We start from the raw sequence: 22,338 nt of genomic DNA, 5'->3' as shown, positions 1-22,338 counted from the left end.
CCCATTTCGGCCGCTTGCACCCTGGATCTCGTTCTTTCGGTCATGACCCAGCCTTCATGACCATAGGTGAGGGAAGGAACGAAAACTGACCGGTAGATTGAGAGCTTTACCTTCTGGCTCAGCTCTCTTTAACGGTGCGATAAATTGAATGTAATACCGCACCCGCTGCGCCGATTCGCCGACCAATCTCCCGCTCCATTGTCCCCTCACTCGCGAACAAGACACCAAGGTACTTAAACTCCTTCACTTGGGGTAAGGACTCATTCCCTACCTGAAGAAGACACTCCATCGGTTTCCTGCTGAGAACCATGGCATCCGATTTAGAGGTGCTGATCCGCATCCCAACCGCTTCACACTCTGCTGCGAACCGATCCAGTGAGTGCTGAAGGTCACAGGAATGATGATATCAGGACCACATCATCTGCAAAAAGCAGCGATGAGATCCCCAGCGCACCGAACTGCAACCCCTCTCCACCCCGACTACGCCTCGATATCCTGTCCATAAATACTACAAACAGGATTGGTGACAAAGTGCAGCCCCAACCCTCACCTGAAACGAGTCCGACTTACTGCCGAGAACCCGGACACAGCTCTCGCTTTGGTTGTACAGAGATTGGATGGCCCTGAGAAGGGACCCCCTCACCCCATACTCCAGCAGCACCTCCCACAGTATCTCCCGGGGGACCCGGTCATACGCCTTCTCCAGATCCACAAAACACATGTAGACTGGTTGGGCATACTCCCAGGCTCCCTCCAGGATCCTTGCGAGAGTAAAGATCTGGTCCGTTGTTTCACGACCAGGAAGGAATCTGCATTGTTCCTCCTCAACCCGAGGTTCGACTATCGACCGAACCGTCCTTTCCAGCACCTTGGAGTAGACTTTACCGGGGAGGCTGAGAAGTGTGATGTAATTGGCACACACCCTCTGGTCCCCCTTTTTAAAAAGGGGAACCACCACTCCTTAGGCACCGTCCCAGACTTCCACGCAATGTTGAAGAGGCGTGTCAACCAAGACAACCCCTCCCCACCCAGAGCCTTAAGCATTTCTGGACGGATCTCATCAATCCCTGGGGCTTTGCCACTGTGGAGTTGTTTAACGACCTCAGCAACTTCCACCAGGGAAATTGACGACAATCTCCCATCATCCTCCAGCTCTGCCTCTAACATAGAGGGCGTATTAGTCGGATGTAGGAGTTCCTCAAAGTGCTCCTTCCACCGCCCTATTACCACCTCAGTTGAGGTCAACAGCGTCCCATCCTTACTGTACACAGCTTGGATGGTTCCCCGCTTCCCCCTCCTAAGGTGGCGAACGGTTTTCCAGAAGTTCCTTGGTGCCGAAAAGTCCTTCTCCATGTCTTCTCCGAACTTCTCCCACACCCGCTGCTTTGCCTCTTTCACGGCAGAGGCTGCAGCCCTTCGGCCCCTTCGGTACCCTGCAACTGCCTCCGGAGTCCTCTGGGATAACATATCCCGAAAAGATTCCTTCTTCAGTTGGACAGCTTCCCTGACCACCAGTGTCCACCACGGTGTTCGTGGGTTACCGCCCCTTGAGGCACCTAAGACCCTAAGAACACCGCTCCTAGCCGCGGCTTCAGCACCGGAAACTTTGAGCATTGTCCACTCGGGTTCAATGCCCCCAGCTTCCACAGGGATGCACAAAAAGCTCCGCCGGAGGTGTGAGTTGAAAGTCTGTCGGACAGGGGCCTCCTCCAGACGTTCCCAATTTACCCGAACTACCCATTTGGGCTTACCAGGTCTGTCCAGAGTCTTCCCCCACCCCCTGACCCAACTCACCACCAGATGGTGATCAGTTGACAGCTCCGTCCCTCTCTTCACCCGAGTGTCCAAAACACATGGCCTCAGATCAGATGAAACAATTATAAAATCGATCATTGACCTTTGGCCTAGGGTGCTCTGGTACCAAGTACACTTATGAGCATCCCTATATTCGAACATGGTGTTCGTTATAGACAATCCATGACTAGCACAGAAGTCCAACAACAAACAACCACTCTGGTTTAGATCAGGGAGGCCGTTCCTCCCAATCACGCCTCTCCATGTGTCTCCATCATTGCCCACGTGTGCGTTGAAGTCCCTGAGCAGAACTATGGAATCCCCCACTGGAGCCCCATACAGGACTCCACTCAAGGTCTCCAAGAAGGCCGAATACTCCGAACTCTTGTTTGGTGCATATGCACAAACAACAGTCAGAGTTTCCCCCCACAACCCGCAGGCGTAGGGAGGCGACCCTCTCGTCCATTGGGGTAAACTCCAACATAGCGGCGCTCAGCCGGGGGCTTGTGAGTATGGTGATGGTTCCCGGAGAGGATATATAGAATAATGTTAGCTCAACTGTAGCTAACGTAATATAGTTTCTATAGAAACCACACAAGGCTGCATCTGATCACCAACGTTTAATAAGGTAGTTGCTACATTGTATCTTGCTTGCAAAATTATGTATCGTCTGACCCTCCGATAGATTTCAGACACGTTTTAGAAACTTTTTTAAACAAGGTTTGGACCTCATGTTTGAAATTTCTGTGATAGAAAAAAAAAAACACAAGCTGCGTATTGATCTACTATTTGATGACGCTGTGCTCAGTCAGCGGGCAATACACAGCGGGCAATATGCCGGGTAATTTCCCTCCTCCCAGCCAATCAGAATCAAGCATTCTTAAACGAAGTAGAATAAAAAAATAGTTGTTTTTATTATTATAATAATAATAATAATAATAATTGTTTTATAGCTATGGCCCAACCCTACCTATTAAAGAACTCTAACAGTTATGATAGAAGCAGGAATATGTAACATGAACAAAACATTCAGGGGAAGATGTTCACAACTAGCCTGGTCCTACCAGACTCTGGTCCATTTCATTAGTACAGAGAGTCTGGCCACTCTCCATTGACAAGTGTTCACTTCCTTGAAGGCGGGTACTCTGTTGAAGTTTAAAACTATTGAAGCAGGGCCGCAACATCACGGCCACAAACACAACTCAGCAAAGATTGTTCTTGCTCGGGCTTTAACTTCTGGATATTCAGCAGCGTTGCCACAACGTAGCGAATGGCTTCGCTCGCATCTTTCTCCGCTGCCATTACGAAAATACAACTCAAAACTAATGCACGTCCTCAACGTCATCATTCTCAGCCACTCCCTCTGTTCGCTGATTGGACCGCCAAATATTTGGCCGGAGGAAACCCAAGAATATACCGCAAACCCAGATGTAGTACTGAAGGGGAATGAAAATTGAGCGGAAGTACGTAGGAAGGCGGAGTCAGGCTAGTTCACAACATGCATACAAATAAAATTGGTAATATTAAAGTGATGGTAATAATAAAAAAAAATTCTGTTTTATATTAGCAATGCATTACCCCATTCGGTCTATAGAAAATGAATCTAAACAGTGGCACTCTGTTGAAAACATGGTGTGGATGTTTTTTTTCATGAATTCTTCTTGGTTTGTCAAATCCAAATCTTTCTAATATTGTAAGTTATCCTCACATGATCCAAGTGCAACTGTATTTTAATGCAGTGCAAGGGGCCGTGAGTCTGCAGACCCTTGTACAGTGTTGACCTCTAAGCAACTAAAAAGCTAGTTTAATATTTCAACCGCAACAGAGAAGACAATATTGTCATTTAAAGTGACAGTTTCATCTCTCTTTTGCTGTAAAATCCCTTCAGGCTAAACGTGTAAAGAAGCAAAACGATGACCTCAAAGGGCCGCGGTAAACTTGACTATCTCCATGTTCTCATCTCTTCCTCCCCTGTGCCAGGTGCTGTAGCTGTGATTTTGCCACCACCAACATGAACAGTTTAAAGAGCCACATGAGGAGGCACCCTCAGGAGCACCAGGCCGTGCAGCTACTGGAGCAGTACAGGTGAGAAATGGGGCTGGGTTTTCAAAACAAAACGGATTCATCCGATTTTAAATAGATTTTCATTTGAATGATCCAGTATCGATTCATGAAATCCACTCTAATCCAATGTCTGTATCATATGAAACCAGAAGACCTGGGGAATCCATTGGTACCAATGTCATGCTGGCTTGTCTGGAAGGGGCTAAATGTCGCGCCAAAGTACATTTACACTACACTAGTGTAAATGTACTACTCATACACAGTACACTACATTTTGGCGAGGGAAAAACTGGTTTGGCGATTTTACAACGGGGTCCCTCTGTCACCTCCAGATATCTGAATGGAATGTCACTCGATACTCACCGATTGGAGAGTCTGTAGAGCTGCACTTTATTGTGTGTTCATGTGAAATAAAAAGGACATTAAAGGTGCAGTAGGTAAGCCTTATAAAACTAACTTTCTGTCAGATTTGCTGAAACTGACCCTATGTTCCAGTAGAACTACATGAAGCAGGTAATAAAAAAATTAATCTGGCTCCTCTGGCACCACCTACTAACCTGACTCCGCCAGATGGATTGCTTCGCATTTGCTCGGCATATCCATCTGGGAACTTTCCGTTGGAGAACTTTTGGGAAGGGGCGGAATACTGGTTATTTGATTGGATGAACCATCTGTCTATCACCTATGTTGGTGATAGACGGGCCAAATCAACCAATCAGATCCACAAAGCGTATGAAAATACAACCACAAGCCCGCCCCTGCTGCTGCAGGCAAAGCATAGCTCGTAAGCTCAGCATGCAAGCAACATGTCGGTAAAGGATATTTGCCATTTGTGTAATGAGAATTTAGGAATAAAAGGCACCATTTCAGGTTCCCGGACCATATTCCAAAAGAAGGATCCAAGAGAAAAAAAGCATTAGCGAGCGGCTAACAGATTTAGGGCTACCGCTGGCTGATAATACTGGTTAGCTGATTGGATAAACCATCGGTCTATCACCACCTAACCCACCTCAAAACCAACGCTGATTGGCCCGGTCGTTTGGCTAACAGCTCCAAATTTTCTCTGCCTCAAGATGCCAGACTGATCTGCGAGTGGAAAACTGGAGCTCGCGAGATCAGGACGGTCTCACGAGGCTAACCACCTACAGCCTGTTGTACGATTTGAAAAAATCCAACCCTCCCTGTTCAGATGCACCAATCAGGGCCAGGGGGGGTGTCTAACTGCGTGTCAGTCACTGCTCATGCACATGCATTCATTCTCCCTTGTGGGGGGAGTGGCTTAGGAGACCGTTTTGGGCTTTAGCGAAAAGGGGGGGCGACATTAAACATTGTTAGGTCCTGGACATAGACTGTATATTATTAGTGGACAGCCCATCCGGTTTCGCAAAGTGCTGCAAATGCGGAAGTGCCTTAAACCTGCATTCTATCTGAATTCCAGCAGGGGGCGACACGTGCGGTTGCAAAAGGAGGTCGGTTTCTGTAGAAGTCTATGAGAAAGTGACCCACTTCTCACTTGATTTATTACCTCAGTAAACCTCTTCATAATGAGTTTATGGCCTCAATCGCTAGTTTTAAGTCTTCTGCAACACAGAATGATGTTCATTTTTTGAATTATGGTCTCGTTGATTTTAAAATCGGCGATAAAGCAGAGGGTGTTTTAGGGCGTGGCTATGATGTGATTGACAGTTCGCAGCCTGTCAATCATGACAAGAGGTTTAGCAAAGCTTATCCAAGGCACGTCAACTTCATTTTGGAGTTTGACCAGCTTTCTTCGTAGTGACTGTGACACTTTGGTTGCCTAATAATGTCTTGTTCAGCGTTCGGTTGGACGACAAGACGCTCAAAGGACTCGGCAGTTCCGTTTTTCTGGTAAGTAACGTTACATTTTTTTAAATACTGTGTTTCGTTAGCAAACGTTAGCATCCCAATTAATATCAGTTTGCTAGCTAGATTGCACCTTGCTAACCAAGCTAGCGGGCTAACATTATGCAGAGTATAAACGGATTCAAATATATATTTAACGTTACAGTCATATACAGTAGGTATGCACAACGGTCTCGCCGGTGATCCATTTTTAACCATATCTGGTGTTATTTCTAGTCGATGCGCATGCTTCCCTAACCCGCAAGCTAACACTACCATTACATGTAATGGTAGCTAATGTTAGCTTAAAATCAAAGCCTGATATAGTTAATGCTATGGTGCAAAGTCATATTAAACCCTATATTCGCAAGGGATTAGAATAATTTTGGGACTGCGTGTGATTTAGAAATTACCCCCTCACATCTGAGTTTCGTGTGGCGGATTTGCACAGGACAAGCAGAGACTGCTTTTACCTGAATATACTGAAATATATGTTCCTGCCCGAGAGTTGGGCAACGTTACCCGGAGTTGCCCGAAGGACAGGCACATAATATCATCCCCGCCGCGGCGGCACCCACACAGCATCACCGTCACCCTCACCCTCGGACAAAGCCGCGGGGGGAACGCGTAGACTCGGAGACGGAGGTCTCCGGGCGGGGCAGTGGGCCAGAATATGCGTTGATGCTGTTACACTGATGTCTTTCTTCCACTTACTGTAGTTGTGTCTGCTAATTTATTTGAAGACCTTCTGTCAGCACATTAGTCTGTTTTAAGATGAGTCACATACATGTTACAATCTATATTTACAAGTGCTGTTTATTACCAAAATGTACATATTAAAAAAGTGTTGCGTACAATACACATTGTCTAAGATAAATTTGACATGTAGCTGTATGTTTACTTAATACTGCATGTCCTCAACTGAAGCATAGATTTATGTACAAGCGCATATATTAATATAATTCATTGTGATCTACCATGCCTTAACTACATGTTTGTCTATTACAAACATTTGCCTGTCCATATCCTTTCTCTTGTGCCTCAGCTTCCATCGGAACCTGACTCCTGTTACCGCTTCACTCCTGCCATCCACCGGAGCAGACAGCGACCACCACTGGACCCCCCACCACTAGCCGGCCTGCTATCTTCCTCTGACGGACCCGCTCCTACCCGGAAACCACCGACCCGTTCTCCATCCTGGAAACTTTGACGTGCTTTTCCCCCCTCAGAAACCTGGACTCGATACTTTAAATAAAACCTGTTAATTCACACTCCTGGCTCTGCGTTCTGTTCACCGTTCAAACCTAAAAGTTAGCACTTTAGAAATATGTATAAGGCATATAATTGAGATATTTTATGTATAGGATTAAACTGTTAGAATTAGATATTGACATTGCATGTCCTTGTATGGCTTTTAGTTTTCATACTTTAAAAATGTCAGTGCAGTAAATATAAGGTACATTGATTTAATTATTACATTGAATAAGTTGTTTATTTTTTCTTTGCAATTTGTGATCATACTTTTGTTATTATGAATTTACAATAACCCTACACAGATTAAACAGCACCTAGTGCATTTTCAATTACCTACTAAACACTTGACTACGTATTTAAAATATATTCAAATATATAAATTAATCTAAAAGGATTTTGGTGTTTTCATGGTGATTAAAATTGACAAGTACATAGACACACAAAAGCACAAACTACATTTTGCTGATCCATTGTCAACATTCAAGTAAGTATGGTAACATTTAAGAAATCATTTATGTTGATTAAAGCCCAAATAGACACTTTTAATCAATTATAAATTCTATCAAATTACCAATGTCTTGTATGACTACAATACTGTATGTTCCTATAGTTACTTCAGAAAAACAACAAATGTAGCTTTAGAAAGACCTTTATTTCACATTGAAATGGGCATTAACTTCAAAAACTACATAAACCACAAACACTGGCAATATTTTTAACATTATGTTTAAAGTGATGAATTAAATAATGTAGTTCACCTTTTACAATCCAGTGTAAATTCCACACATAAATCACTGCTGTGGGTCAAGGTAAAGGGAAACTTCACTGTCACAAGTGAATTCTGCATAATAAAAAAAGGTAGTTGAATCACTAGTGCCACATTGTTAATTACAGTAGAAATGTTTGACATTACAAACCACAATATAAAAATATAGCTTAAAATACACTTGTGCAGCACTGTTCAGTCAAGTCCAAATGCCTGGGTAAAGAAATAAAAGCTACCTTTACAATTACAGTGAGCATAGTGTGACAGTCTGTTGGTTGTCTGTAATGCACAGTGGAAAAAGAAAAGTAACTATTACTTAATTCTGAGGAATTGGGTTGGGTGCACATGCCATCGTGGCTCTCCACACTCCTATTTCTGAAAGAAAAAGAGTCATCAATTTCCATTTCAGCCCCTCATAGTTAAATATATATGCACACTAGCATGTAACTGTACTTCATTAATTATCTAGGAGAATACAGATGAATCAACAACAGTGTATTGTTCTTTAGTGTAACTTTAACTCAGTTAAATTATCTTATTTCTGCTAACGTTAGCTCTTAAAAGCATGTAAAGGCTAAATGCACCAACCATAGACTGATGATACTTGCTAATAGTAGCAAGACTTTATCGGTGCTTTATGGTTATTACAGTTAGCCAAACGTTCTAAGAAACTTGGTTAAACATTTGCTAATAGTTAGCGTTAGATAATGATAAGCATTGACAATCACCGTTTTGCATTTCGCTGACACTACGTTTAAATTAGGAAACGTAGCTAAACTTCAATTTGTAGAAAATTAACGTTAGCATGTTTTACCATAAGTGGCTAGCTAATGTTACAGACAATTTACATGGTAACATCAGATACATTTACTTTACAATGTGACTCCTCTTATATGACTATGGGACAAAACCTAGCAAAGCTAAATCTTACCTTGAATTATGTATGCTAGCTTTCAGCAGAAGTTGCATCCAGATTGCCAGTGAACGTGTGTAAGGTAACGAAGGGTGTAAGCAGCGTTGCTAACTCCAAAAAAAAAAAATACAGTCAGATACCGCCCAACTGTCTACGGCTCCTCCATCTCTCCTCCTCCTCGTCTAAAAACGTCACATCCGCAACCACGATGGCTGCGCCCATTAACGCAAACTCGACGACTCATATCAGCTCTCTACAAACCAATGGGTGATGTCACACATTCTCTGTCCACTAATATTAACAGTCTATGGTCCTGGATCTTCTCAATCCTACCTACAGCACCTTTTAATGTAACTGCTTTGAGGTCAGTTCTTAATGTAAAGAAATATACTTTTTAATGATGCAGCAGGTCAGAGGGAACCTTGTAATTGTAAAATTGCTTTTGCAACTGAAATATCCCAAATCCACATTGAATCGGAAATCGATTCGGGAAATCGGTGGCGATACCCAGCCTCGGACAAAAGCTCAAACACAAATCCAACCGCAGAGAGGAAGGATGAGAAGGACTACTGGCCTTCCGAGGTGAGAGAGAAGAGCTGTGTCTGACCAAAAGAAGCTGGGGTTATCAGAGTCTCTGTGGGGCTCATATGCACTCTGGTGGCGCCGACAGCCTGGGAAGTTGGGAAATGGGCGTCTGATTGCAAGCTTAGTGGTCGCTGGGTGGAGAAAGTCAATGGGAGTGAGTACTCGGTCCTAACCCTGAGCGAGGCACAGATTGCTGATTTCCACTTCACTGAATGCTTGTTCTGTATTTTACCGTCATAGGTATCTTCCTGGCTGGAAACGTTGCAGACAATGGTGGTCTTTTTTCTGTTAGGGCCACTCAATTTATTCAGACCTGCACTAGAGCTGCAACTGACGATTATTTTCATTGCCGATTAGTCTGTTTATTTTTTCAATTAGTCGTTCTATAAAATGTCAGAAAATGGTGAAAAATGTTGGATCAGTGTTTCCCAAAGCCCAAGATGACAACTCAAAGATGTTCAGTTTACTGTCACAGAGGAGAGATGAAACTAGAACATATTCACATATAAAAAGCCGGAATCAGAGACTTTTTTTTTTTTTTTTTTTTTTAAATCATAAAAAATGAGTCAAATCGATTATCAAAATAGTTGGCGATTGATTTAATGGTTGACAACTAATCGATTCATCTTTGCAGCTCTAAACGTCACTTTCATGAAGAATTGGGGACTTGAGAGAGACGGATTTAAAAAAAAAAAAAAAAAAAAAAGAATGATGCGTTGTTTAGGGTTGCAACTATCGTTTATTTTAGTAATCGAGTATTCTACCAATTATTCCATTGATTAATCGAGTAATCGCATAAGAAATACCTTTTGTTTTATTGAAGAGCAATAATAAATAATAGTTTGGTTTAATTTTCGGAAAAAGCTACATTTTTATTGCCTACACTGCTCACAATATCATCTCTCAAAAAACTAAACGTATTAAGTGCATTTAAGTGCAATATTGCATTGTTTTGAAAGAAAATATTTTCTGAAATGCAATAACAACCTCAAACTAAGGCATACATTAAATATGCATAAACATGACCTTAAGTTGTGCAACTTAACTTTCAGAACTACCAAGTTTCAACCTGAGACTGATCTGTATATACAGTAGACCTATATGTAAATATTAGTTATACTCAACCTATTTTCATTTGATTCATATTTGATTACAATGTCACACAGCTCTGTTACACTTATGCTAGTAGATCGTTGATCAGCTGTTTCTCCGTGAAGAGAGAGAGAGAAAATGGTGCGCAACAATCAGCTGTTTTTCCGAAGGGATAGTCAACAAGTCAGCTCTTTAGATCAGATCGTGGTCACCACTTTGTATTTTCTTGTCTTTGTTTTTGGTAGTTGTTGTGTTTGGTGTAGTTACATCGTCTGTACGACTGTGATTTACTTTTGTCGGGTCCGCTTTGTGGAATGGATGATTAAGTTAGACTGGTGAGATTCTAATGCATTGACATCGTGCTATTATCGTGGTAAGCTACTTTGATTTTGCAGTAGACACACTGTACAGAGTTTTGGTTTTAATTACGTTTGAACTGATTCCAAACTTCGGACGCTTTCTGTCGTTTTCTCCAGCCTGTCTCTTCTCTTAGCCCCTCGCTATTTACGCTCTCTTTCTTCATTTTGTAATCTGCGCCATCCAGTCTTCATGGCGTGTGTCGCCAGCGGCGTCGGCCCAGTGTGCGACAGTAATAATCGTCCGTGCAGTAACACCGTGAGCGATACAACGTTGGTTAACGTTGATTAAACAAAGCTCTGAGGCAAATCATTTTGCATCGAGATTTTTTAGAAATCGAATTATTGGAGTTACTCGAGGAATCGTTTCAGCCCTAGCGTTGTTGCCATGACGCCGACTTGGGTTAAACATCGGGGTGCAAAAAAAAAAGTGTGACGGGATGTGAGGAAACTGCGTGCTCCAACTGAGTTTGGGCTGTTTTTGGTAGTTATCGCTAAAATAGCTTGCAGGCGTCTGTAGTGTTTCTGGGACCTTAACTGTACATTTGCAAAACATTGTAGCAGCGTCACATGCTGGCCTAGCGCAATATTTTAAGCATTTTATTGGATTTTTTTTCTTTCACCTTTTCATAACATGGGATGTTTTACGATGAATCTGTTACCGCAGAATCTTCTCAGTCGGTGGGCTTTAGCTCTTTTCCTAAATGATATTTGCAACTTCAAGCGTTTTGAATAGTTCATAAAGACACAATCCATAATTCCTTTCATTTTGTGAAATGACTTTGCGAGTGTACTGTAAATCCCATTTCCTCACCTCTCCGTCTCTCAAGCTCCGTATCCCCTGTGGAGCCTTGAGTCAGGATGATTCCTCTTGATAGAAAGTAGAGTGAAGGATTAGTCGAACGTCAGTGCGCATATTAAATCTACTTCGACTTGATCCACTCTCACTCTGTTGCTCATCTTCTCTCATTTTGTCCCTTTTATTTTTTACCCCCCCCCCCCCTTCTCTCTTTCAGGTGCTCTCTGTGTGGCTATGTGTGCAGTCATCCCCCGTCACTCAAATCCCACATGTGGAAGCACGCCGGAGACCAGAACTACAACTACGAGCAAGTGAACAAAGCCATTAACGAGGCCATCTCCCAGAGCAGCCGGTAAACCCATGAACCTCGCATACAGTGGTGTCTGTAGTTTCTTTCAGGTTTCATTTTAGTACGGGAATTATGCAACATGACCTCCACACGAATTGCAACAGAAACTCTTTCAATTGATCTAGTCCACCACAGATTTCAAAAGATTTTCGTTCACACATTGTCACTTAAACACTAGTCTATATCCACAACGTTTCTCTTCCGGGATTGTTCAGCTGCCGCAAGATGTCCCTCATTTCGGCCGGATGTCCATTACCTTCCTCTTTCTTTGTGTTGGAATTTTAAGGAGGAGGAGGACTGTGGTTAACAGCTCCTCAGATATCTGCAGGGTAAATCCAGACAGCTAGCTAGACTATCTGTCCAATCTGAGTTTTCTGTTGCACGACTTAAACAACTTTTGAGCGTACACGTTCCACCAAAACAAGTTCCTTCCCGAGGCTATTTTGCAGAGGCGGCAATGCTCCGTCCGGCGCTTAGCACCACCCAAGACAATTGTGATTGGTTGAAAGAAATGCCAATAAACCAGAGCACGTTGGAGGAAGGTCTGGCAATGTGAGACTACCTAAACACCAATGCATTGGAAAATAGGTTCCAAGTGGAAAAATACTGAAACACCATTATGTATGCAAATTAGCACATATTTAATAAGATAATGCCTCATTTGACGGTTCAGAAACTTGTAATACAAAAACATATTGTCTTAATGTAAATCATCAACTGGGGGAGATTCGTGGTGATAACTGTTGGTTAAAATATTTTCTCTGTTCACCTATAGTGTCTCTCCTTAACATAGGCTGCAATGGGAAATGGTGGCATCACTGATTTCAGTATTTTTCAATACTTTCCACCACTCTTAGGACTTTTTATATGTTATAGATGAGACATTTATGAGTAATAAATATTTGTCAGATTTCCTGTTGCAATTTGTGCAAGATTCACCCCTTTTTTTCTTTTTTTTACTATTTCTGTATTTGCAAATATCTTCAGTATATCCACTGGCCAGTACACTGTAGGTCCTTTTAAAACCTCTTGGAATAAGTACTTTATACATACGGTTCCACGACCATGCACCCCATACACTATCCAAGATTAGGAGTTGTGGGTGCTACTTTCCACAATATGTTCTTTCATCAGACCTTGAATACAGCTAAAGCAGCAATATGCAATCTTATTGTGTACAGTTGTACATGTATATAAATATTGCACTTTATTTGTGTGCGCTTTCAATTAACGCAAAGTGCTGGATTCCTTTGATACTGGCGCTAAGGACCTCGATGCATTGAGCTTGCAAATGTTTTTCGCAAGTGTCTTTGCTAGTTTAAGACCGACGCAGTTGTCAATTTCCCGTCCAGCGCCCACGTCGTTTAAACAGCAAAAGCACCTGCGCCCATCTTTGCGTCCCATGGGCGTGCTGGTCTTACAGGGAGGTGTGTTCAGGTGCAATCTTGGCGTATTGCTATCTTGAGGCAGCGGGAAGTGATCGCGCCGTTGACCAACAAAAACCTGGTCTAAAGTCAATTACAGCAAATTAGTAAAATGCGCCTAGGCTCGTGCACAGCGCGCTCACACTATGCTTGTTACACACACACAGGGACACGCAGCAGCACACAAACATGCAAAAGATTTACAAATTAAAATATTACGGTGCAAATCCGCCATCATAATAGCAATGCGCCAAGGTCCAAACGCGCCTGGCTTTTAAAGGGAATGGGAGATGATCTCTGATTGGTTTATTGCGTGTTACGCCCAAATACACCTATGAATTAATGAAGAAACTAAGTACAACCCTTTTGAACCATGCGCCTGGCGCACGGACCCTTTTTCCCGCTGTCGACCTAGCAAAAGTGGATTTGTACACGCCCTAAACGCCCCAAACTTATTTGATACTAAAGATAAAGCTGGCTGTCGTATTTCAGTTTGTGGTTTTCTGAAGAACATATGGCATTAAGCTAATTACAAAGGTTGAACTTCAACATGTTCATTCCTCACTGTACGCAGCTTCATAACCAATCAGTTGTATTTGTTGACCCAATTAAATGGCGCTCTTGGTTTAAAGAAAAAGGCTAAAGGAATGGCAAGTCGGTGTGCTTTCAACCCTTTGTTGGACAGAGAGCGCCATCTATTGGGCTCCAAAAACTAAAACATATGCTTGACAAAGCTTCATTTGGAATCCCTACCAATTACCAATAACTGCCAGCTGCCTTTTTAAGCTAATGTGATACCAGTGATAAAGCTATGGTACTCCAGTTTGTGGGTTTCTGAAGAAAATGTCACATTCAACTAATTACAAAGGTTGTAAAAATCAACATGTTCCTTCCTCACTGTACTCCAGTTACCAATAACTGCCAGCTGTCTTACAAATGCAAACTGCATCACTGGGATAATAGACCATGGGCAGCAAGTAACTTTATACATCCAACAAATGTAAAAAAAATATTTCACAATTAGAATACTGGGCCAACAATGCCCTGAGAGTGAGATTTCCAACTCAGTCGTTTAATCTTGCTCCCTCTGTTGTTGTATTCTTGTTGGCAATTCCATCCTTTATTCCTCTCAGAGCTCCTCAGAAGTTGTCGGCGGTGCTGGAGTCGGTGGCGGAGCGCCCCCCTGTGGCGAGCCCGCCCTCAAAGGACAAAGCAAAGGGCCCGGTGGATCCACTGCCAACACCCACATCAATGACGACGACAGCAGCGGCGGTAGCTGGCCTGGCTATGGACAGCTCAGCAGGCCTACACACACCCACCACAGACCCTTCACAGTGGCCTTGGGAATCGGCAAGCCCGCAGGGGAAGGACCCTGCACGGCTCCAGCCTCAGTCCCGGAGCCAGCCACGCAGCGGCCAGGCCCCCGTCCCGGGCCCTGGAATGGAATACTGCGTGCTCCTGTTCTGCTGCTGTATCTGTGGCTTTGAGTCCACCAGTAAAGAGCGGCTGATGGAGCACATGAAAGAGCATGAGGGAGACATCATCAGCATCATCCTCAACAAGGAGCAGCAGGCAGAAGCACAGCCAGGCCTCCAAACAGCAGAGTGAGACCTGCCCCCCGCCACACCCTCCCTCTCTTTCTATAGAGAGGCAAAGTCCCTCCCGTTCCTGTGGACCACCATGGGATCTTAATTCAGAAAAAACGTGTACGGTAGTGAATGTGGAGGGACTCGTTATTTTCTGATCCCGTTTTGGATAGAGCCATGGATTACACTTATAAAAGATCATTTTGCAAGTGAAGAAAGTCTGTTTGTCGTAGTACCACTCAGTTTTGCGTGAAACCGCTTAGTAAACTACATATCTCATCTCGCGCAAAATACGTCTCCTCGCTTGATGCTCTGCTTTCGTTCGATCTTTTCACCAGCTGGTAAGCGAAAGAACGAGCCAAATCTGTCGCTCGTGTGAGTACGAGACAAACGGACACTGTAGCTTCAGCGAGACGCAACCCATGCGACTTTAAAGTGCGTAATCTTTCTAATTAAGTATTTTCACAGTCTTATACTTCAACAGTTGTACGACAAACTGAAATTTTCGGTTACACTTGAAGGTATCTACATAAGAGTGACATGACACTGTCATGAACGTTATAAACAAGTCATAAACGTTTATGACATAACGCTTCTTTTAGTAAGTGGCGTTCAGCTTGTTCATGACAGTGTCATGTCACCCTTATGTAGATACCTTCAAGTAAAGGCTCTGACACACCAACCCGACGGCCATCGGACTGACTGCCTCCCCGAGTTGGTCAACAAAGTGCCTCAGAACACACCGAAGCCACACTGTCTTGAGCGTACGTTCTGCGCGTGCGCAAGACGTAATACGTCTCCATAACAGCAGGCGGCGCTAGTCTGTATTGTCGTCCAAAAAATTCAAACCGGCAGCTGATTGGACAAACGCGTCACGTGGGTCTGGCTGCTCCCGGATTTTACAACCAGGCATAATGGCGGCTTTGTTCAGAGTACGATCTCATATTCTACGAAGATAGTTCTCCGAAACGTGTTTCTGAAAACATTTTAAGTGAGAAATAGGCCGTGCAGTAGCTGAATCGGTCTTCATTTCAGATCGACAAAGGTCGGTTTAAAAGATTTTCGTCAGATTTTGAGAGCCGTTAGTCATTTCCGGGTTAGTGCACCACCAATCAGATTGGCCATTGAGTCCGACTGCCTGCCTTCCGATTCAACATGTCAAATCGGCCCAAATGAAGGCCTGACAACGGCACAGAACACACCGAACAGGCTCGAGTCACTGACACCGCCAGACTGTCCGACAGCCAATCGGGTCGGTCTGTCAGGGCCTTAAAGTGTTACCAAACTTTCTTGACTTGGAAAATTATCTTTTAAGCTGACATAAGTGTAATTCATGGCTCAATTCAAACAGGATCAAAAGAATAATTAGTCTCTCCCCGTTCACTACCGTACATATTTATTTCGGAATGAAGGTCCATTGATGGTCCACCGGAAGGGTGACACTGACCCTGCACTCTTACAAAGGCCCACAAAAGCATTTCATTATGTTCCAATACCTCGTGGTGGTTGCGCAGTATATCCAGGTGTAAAACCTGTCCGTTTAGTGTAGGGTTGGGCATCCTTTTGATTTTTACAATTCAGATTCCAATTCCGATTCTTCCTTTTGATTCCAGTTCTTATCGATTCTGATTCTTAGAGAGGTGGAGTTGAAACGGGTCACATGCTTAATTTCACAGACAAGAGGAACATTTATTTTCACAGTTTTATTAGATTTACAGTTTTACCACACTTTAGAGCGCCGCTTCCTGTGCTCCATGGCTGCAACGCTTGGTGCAAATTTGGAACCAATGATCGGATTCAAAGCCGAATTTCAATAAAGAAACGATTCCAATAAAGAAACGATTCCATTGGAATCATAATTTTTTAAAGGATTCCAAGTTGGAACCGGTTCTCGATGCCCAATCCTAGTCTAGTGTACTAGGGCTGGGCGATATGGAGAAAATCAAATATCACAATATTTTTGACCAAATACCTCGATATCGATACCGCAACGATATTATAGTGTTGGCAATTGGTGCTTTCACAAAATATTTATACAATGACATTTTTGATAAATAATCATCAGTAATGTGGATATAATGACTAAGTGGGTAAAGGCAAATAATACAACCGCTATAACAGTCTGGTAAATTCAGAAAATGACATCACTTTACTGTAATGTAGCCTTTAAAACCAGGAAAAGACACCACTTATGCCATATTACAATATCCAAAATCTAAGACGATATCTAGTCTCATATCACGATATCAATATAATATCAATATATTGCCCAGCTCTATAGTGTACTATAGTAGTTAATTGTCATTTCTCGGAACGTCCTCTGGTTAGGTCGGTTGTGCTGCGATTACTGCTGTCCAACGCAGACACCTTGAACAGGTGTTGAAAAATGATGAAATTATTTTGAGTGGCATATCCTTTTTTTTTTTTTTTTTTTTTTTTTTTTTAAGGAATGTTAAAAAAAAGAAAACTGAAAATGTTATAAGCAGTTTGTGTCAAATATCTTGACATTAAAGCGACAAAAAAAATGTCTGTTGATTTCAAGGGACAAGCCCGAGCTCTAAGCCAAGTTTGTTTGTCACTATACAGGGACAAAGTTCATACCTCACAAAACCATACAATCTCTCACCAGAAATGGAAAGAAAAAAAAAATTCACATATTTTCCAGTCTACTTCATATATGACTAGAAGGCAGCTCTTTTAATGCTACTGTAATATTTAATGTATGTGATCGGACACAGTTTAGGCTCTAGCCTAGTTAAGGAGGTACATGTGCATGTATCACAGCTTGAATATGATTTCATATTTATCGTTTTTATTTGTATGCATGTTTCTGTTATGCCAATTTAAAGAGGCAAATGTTAATTACTATTTTCAATTTATTTTTATTTTTCTATGACCGACTGTAATTTTTACCCGTTGGATAAGGAAATGTTCTAGTTCTCAAAGGAAGAGTGGAAGTAGAAATGGGTCTGTGGTGATCTGTTGACGGAGGGTTTTCGGATGAGGTTTATGTTGACGAAAGGAATGATCAAAAGGGAAGTTATAGCTAGGGCTGTTAATGAAATGGTGCCTAGATGTTTAAAAGTAGGGAGATTTTGTATCAGTCCCGCCTGTTTTCACTTGTGATTGTGGTGCTAGGCTCACTTTAACCGTTGTCACTGAAGGTATAGTTTTTGTTTTTGTTTTTTTTAGCCCCTGAAATTTATGTTGTATATAATAATATAACATTTTTATAATAACCGTTGCTCTTTTTTGTCAGTGTTTTTAAAATACAAACTTTCTAGTGTCAAACGCAACTTGAAATGATTGCTGCCCCAGCTTACAAACATGCCTGAAATAAGAAGACGTGGATGTGAAATAAAGTTTGGAAGGCAATATTTTATTTTTTTAAGTTTATTGGCGCGGTCCTCCCATGCGCTCTCATGTGATTGACTGGAAGCGGGAGTGTAACATAAGGATTGCAGCTCTCATGTGGAAACACTCGACTCAGCACAGTGTACAGTAATGACGATGAAACGGAAACTAGGATCAATGGCGGCTTGGTGTTTGCTGTGATGGATTGTCTCGCTGTACGGAAGTTGTTTTTCATACAGAATGAACGGCAGCAAACTGCTGACAATTTGAACCTTAAAGGACAAATCCTGCGCAAAATGAACCTAGGGGTTAATAAAACACGTGTACCGAGTCGACCGTTCTCTGGGATATGTTTTCATGCTAATCGAATGTGACCAGTTTATTAAAAAGATAGTTTAGAAAGACCAGTACCATCCACATATATAGGCGGGCGCCACCTTGGGAAACCAGTCATGACCAGTTGAACGCCGTGTAATCAGTAACCTGTAACCTAGCTCAAGCACGGCGTTCATCGTTCGACTTATCGTGACTGTTTTCCCAAGATGGCGCCTGCCTGTATACGTGAACGGTACTGTCTTTATAAACTATCTTTTTTAATAAACTGTCTGTACACTTACAAAGTTGTCAATGCTTCGGTTTACATGTAGGAACCCTCATTATGCTACCGTGGAAGTGTGGTGCTATTTTGAGTCTTGTTAGTGGTGTAGAAATAACGATTTCTTTTTATTTAGTCGAGCCCCGACGACTAGCGCTATAAGCTAATTAGCGGTTTGCACTAAAACTGGTCACATTTGATTAGCATGAAAACCTATCCCAGAGAACGGTCGACTCGGTACACGTGTTATTAACCCCTAGTTTCATTTTGCGCCAGATTTGTCCTTTCGTATCTCAAATGATGCTGACTGTTCAGAAAGACTTGTTTGAATGTCAGAGAAAATGAGTACTGGCTAACCATCTTGCGACCCAGATGCATGTTAGAAACAACCAAAATACGTCTCACACTTTAATGATGATTCACGTCCAACTGTGCCGTTCAGACAAGACTATTTTGCAGAGGCACCGTGGCTCCGTCCGGTGTTAGCGCCACACAAGACCATTGTGATTGGTTTAAAAAAATGCCAATAAACCAGAGCATGTTGTTCTCCCATCCCAGAATGCTGTGTGGACTAGCCAGACCCTCCTCCGCAGCGCCGTGGAGGAAGGTCTGTCAATGCGAGACTTGTCGGGACATAATTGCTGTAACAGGAGGACGTTCCTGTTACAATCTGGCCTGAAAATCAACATTGCCTCAAAACATTGAAAATATATTCAAGATAAGTATTATTCCTAACACTCATCTCTAATGATCAAATCATCATGCCGTCCCGTCATGCGGTCATCAGTATGTCGTTTGCATAGACAGCAGCTGAGGAAATTAAAATCAAATGGAATATCCATCAGTTCATGCCCACCTTCTCAGCCAGACGTAACCGCTTCAAATTGTGTCCGCACATCTGTGTGGCGTAGCAGATAAAATAAAATGAAATCTCTATCTCAATGATCTGTTACCTGGCCTGGGATTCTCATTATCATAGCAGGTAATTATTGTCTGGCTTTTGATTTACAGTTCTACGTGGCAGAAATAAGGAAGATGGTGACATGTCTAAATTAAAACTAAGTGGGACTTCAGTGCTCCTCCCGTCTCATTAACCTGGCATGCATGTAAATGAGCAGTGAGAATTAAAGTGCTCATATTATGCTTTTTGGCTTTTCCTCTTTCCTTTATTGTGTTATATATCTTTTTTTTGTGCACGTTATAGGTTTACAAAGTGAAAAAGCCCAAAGTCCCCCCCCAAAGGGGCACGCCCTCATACTCTGCTTCTGACTGGCTAGTAGTACTTACCTAGCTACTGAGCATGTGCGACTCCCAACAAAGATGGTACAGATGTGAGATGCTTCACTCTGTAGCTTAAACGGAGAGCTCAACACACAGGGTGAAAAGAGGAGCTGCAGCAATGTGCAGTACAGCAACAATATGGTGTTTTTTGAAAATAAAACCATGTAAACCTATTCTGGTACAACCTCTAAATACAATTTTGAACCTGAAAATTAGCATAATATGAGCACTTTAAAGACTGGACAGACGCACCCCGGCCCTCTCTCTCTACGGGGATCGTCTGTCGGAGTGACTGCTATTTTTCTTCAATTTTCAGGCTCCTTATTGTCGAGTTTCGAAAAATGTCTGGTCATTCAACACCAAATTTCAATGCCTCAGTAAATCTCATCAGCGTCAGTGAGCCAATAAGCATACAGCATGCTTCTACCAAGATCTAATCATGCTCCTGATTGGCTGTCTAACCTTTTCACGTCGTAGAGGCACGCAGGAAAAACTCCACGTTACGCACAGAGTCGGGCCTCTCGTGTGTGTTGTTTTGAGAGGCCGGACTGCAGTGGGGTCCCATACGTAGGTGTAAAGGAGCTAAAACATTGTTCTGTAATGTTGTAACTTCTTCTTGTTAAAATGGATTTCATTTTATTGGAATTGGTTTTGAAAAAAGAATTGTCAAGGAACCGGTATCCGTAGCGACAAATGTAACAAGAAGCCATGGCCCATGGCCTGTTATACTGAGTTGTGATTACAAAGTAGCTAATGATAATATTTCAAAGGGAAAAAGAAAATCATTCCAGATATTTTTTTCTAGTGAAAAAAAAAAAGAAAGAAAAAACTTCAAATCAAATTGTTTTGGAATCAATGTAAAGTTGAGCTAACAGCTGGCAAATGCATCTTGGGTCATTCCCCTTTTGGCTACACCCATATATGTAGGTCAAGTGGGATTTTGCATGCAGGGATATTTTTCCATTTGGTGTCACAAATTGCAAACGCATTTCAAGTCCGCACACACTTCGAGTATGAAAAGCAATTGCTTTTTATCAATTTCAGAGCATTCCCCACAGTTACATTTCCCCTCAGTCATTTTTCATTTACACCACAACTACAGAACTAACATTTGGTGCCATATACGCTTGTTTGAGAGCGAATAATTGTATTTTGTCTAAGTTTATTGGGCCTTTTGTTTCAAGGTGTCGTTTGTGTCGAAACTAGAATGTTGACCTCTCTGCCAAAACTTCAGTCGCACATGTTCGAAATGTTCGAGCAATTGATCCATATTTTGATTTGGGCACAAAATAGTCAGCCAGTGGTATTCAAATTGATTATTGAGAGAATGCTGGGTATTATCACACCTCTGTATGTTTTCCATAAAGGCAAATCCACGTTTTCCTTATATTCAGCGGTTTTGGGGACGCAGAAACAACAATAAACCATGCATGTGAAACGCAGTTTTGAAATTACAAGCTATTTGACCTAGTAATTAGCTCAAACACTTTCCTACTGCAAGTGTGTATATGTCGTAGGTGAATACTGCAGAACCTTAAAAGTGACTTTTCTAAAAGATAACATTTATTTTTGAATGATCTCGAGACAAAAAAAAATAATAAAGTTTTAGATTGACTTTTGGCTCTGTTTCTTATTGACTCCCAGTCTACTTGAGGGAACGTCAGGTTTTAAGTTAAAAACAGCACAACGAGCTGCGCGCATTTAAGCAAAAGGAGGTGGAGAAGATATAGAACACGTCTGTCCTGACCAGCAGATTTTTTTTGCTCATATCCAATTTTGTAATAAGGTTCAACGTGGAATTGTTTGAGAAAGCAGTGTGACTCTTGCTTCATGTTTATTTATTTTTTAGAACATCATAGGCAGTATTATGTCACTACTTTGCTATTGTATTTTTGGTAATAAAGACTGAGAAATAAAGTGAGTGCTTTTTGTCTCTGGTCACGTTTGTGAAATGAAAGAATGCCTCTGAAAGTTTAGAAGCTGCAGTTACAATATTTCACTATACATTAAAGGAAAATCTCCATTTAATATATATTTATATTTAATTCAACAGACCCATTATTTCCCACACGTCTTTATAATACAAATCAGAAACATTTTTGGTATTTTGACACATTTAAACCTCCATGTTGTCCTCGGTTCAAGTTTGAGCATTAGAAATATGAGTTTCTTTCAACCAAATTGCCCAAAAATAGCATGGACCATACCATACAACGCTCTTTGAAAGTTAAATGAACGGTCACTACTTTTTTGAATACCAATT

At 42.1% G+C, this 22,338-nt stretch overlaps 1 protein-coding gene across 2 annotated transcripts in view; it reads left to right on the top strand.

Annotated features, from left to right (window-relative positions):
- Positions 1–15,405, top strand: part of znf507 (zinc finger protein 507) — a 30,965-nt gene extending 15,560 nt beyond the window's left edge. Inside the window, exons 5-7 of one of the 2 annotated variants that reach the window (XM_028587124.1) lie at positions 3,775–3,879; positions 11,704–11,838; positions 14,393–15,405. In XM_028587124.1, coding sequence (XP_028442925.1) covers positions 3,775–3,879; positions 11,704–11,838; positions 14,393–14,867 — 715 coding nt within the window. In that variant the 3' untranslated portion in view covers positions 14,868–15,405. Of the gene's footprint in view, positions 1–3,774; positions 3,880–6,766; positions 6,993–11,703; positions 11,839–14,392 lie in introns of those variants that run through there. The other variant, XM_028587134.1, reaches the window with a different exon arrangement.
- Positions 15,406–22,338: the final 6,933 nt, after the last annotated feature.

This window comes from Perca flavescens, chromosome 1 (assembly GCF_004354835.1).
Source record: "Perca flavescens isolate YP-PL-M2 chromosome 1, PFLA_1.0, whole genome shotgun sequence".
Lineage (NCBI taxonomy): Eukaryota > Metazoa > Chordata > Actinopteri > Perciformes > Percidae > Perca > Perca flavescens.
Note: the sequence above shows the minus strand (reverse complement) of the source record. Positions and strands in the feature narration are given on the sequence as shown.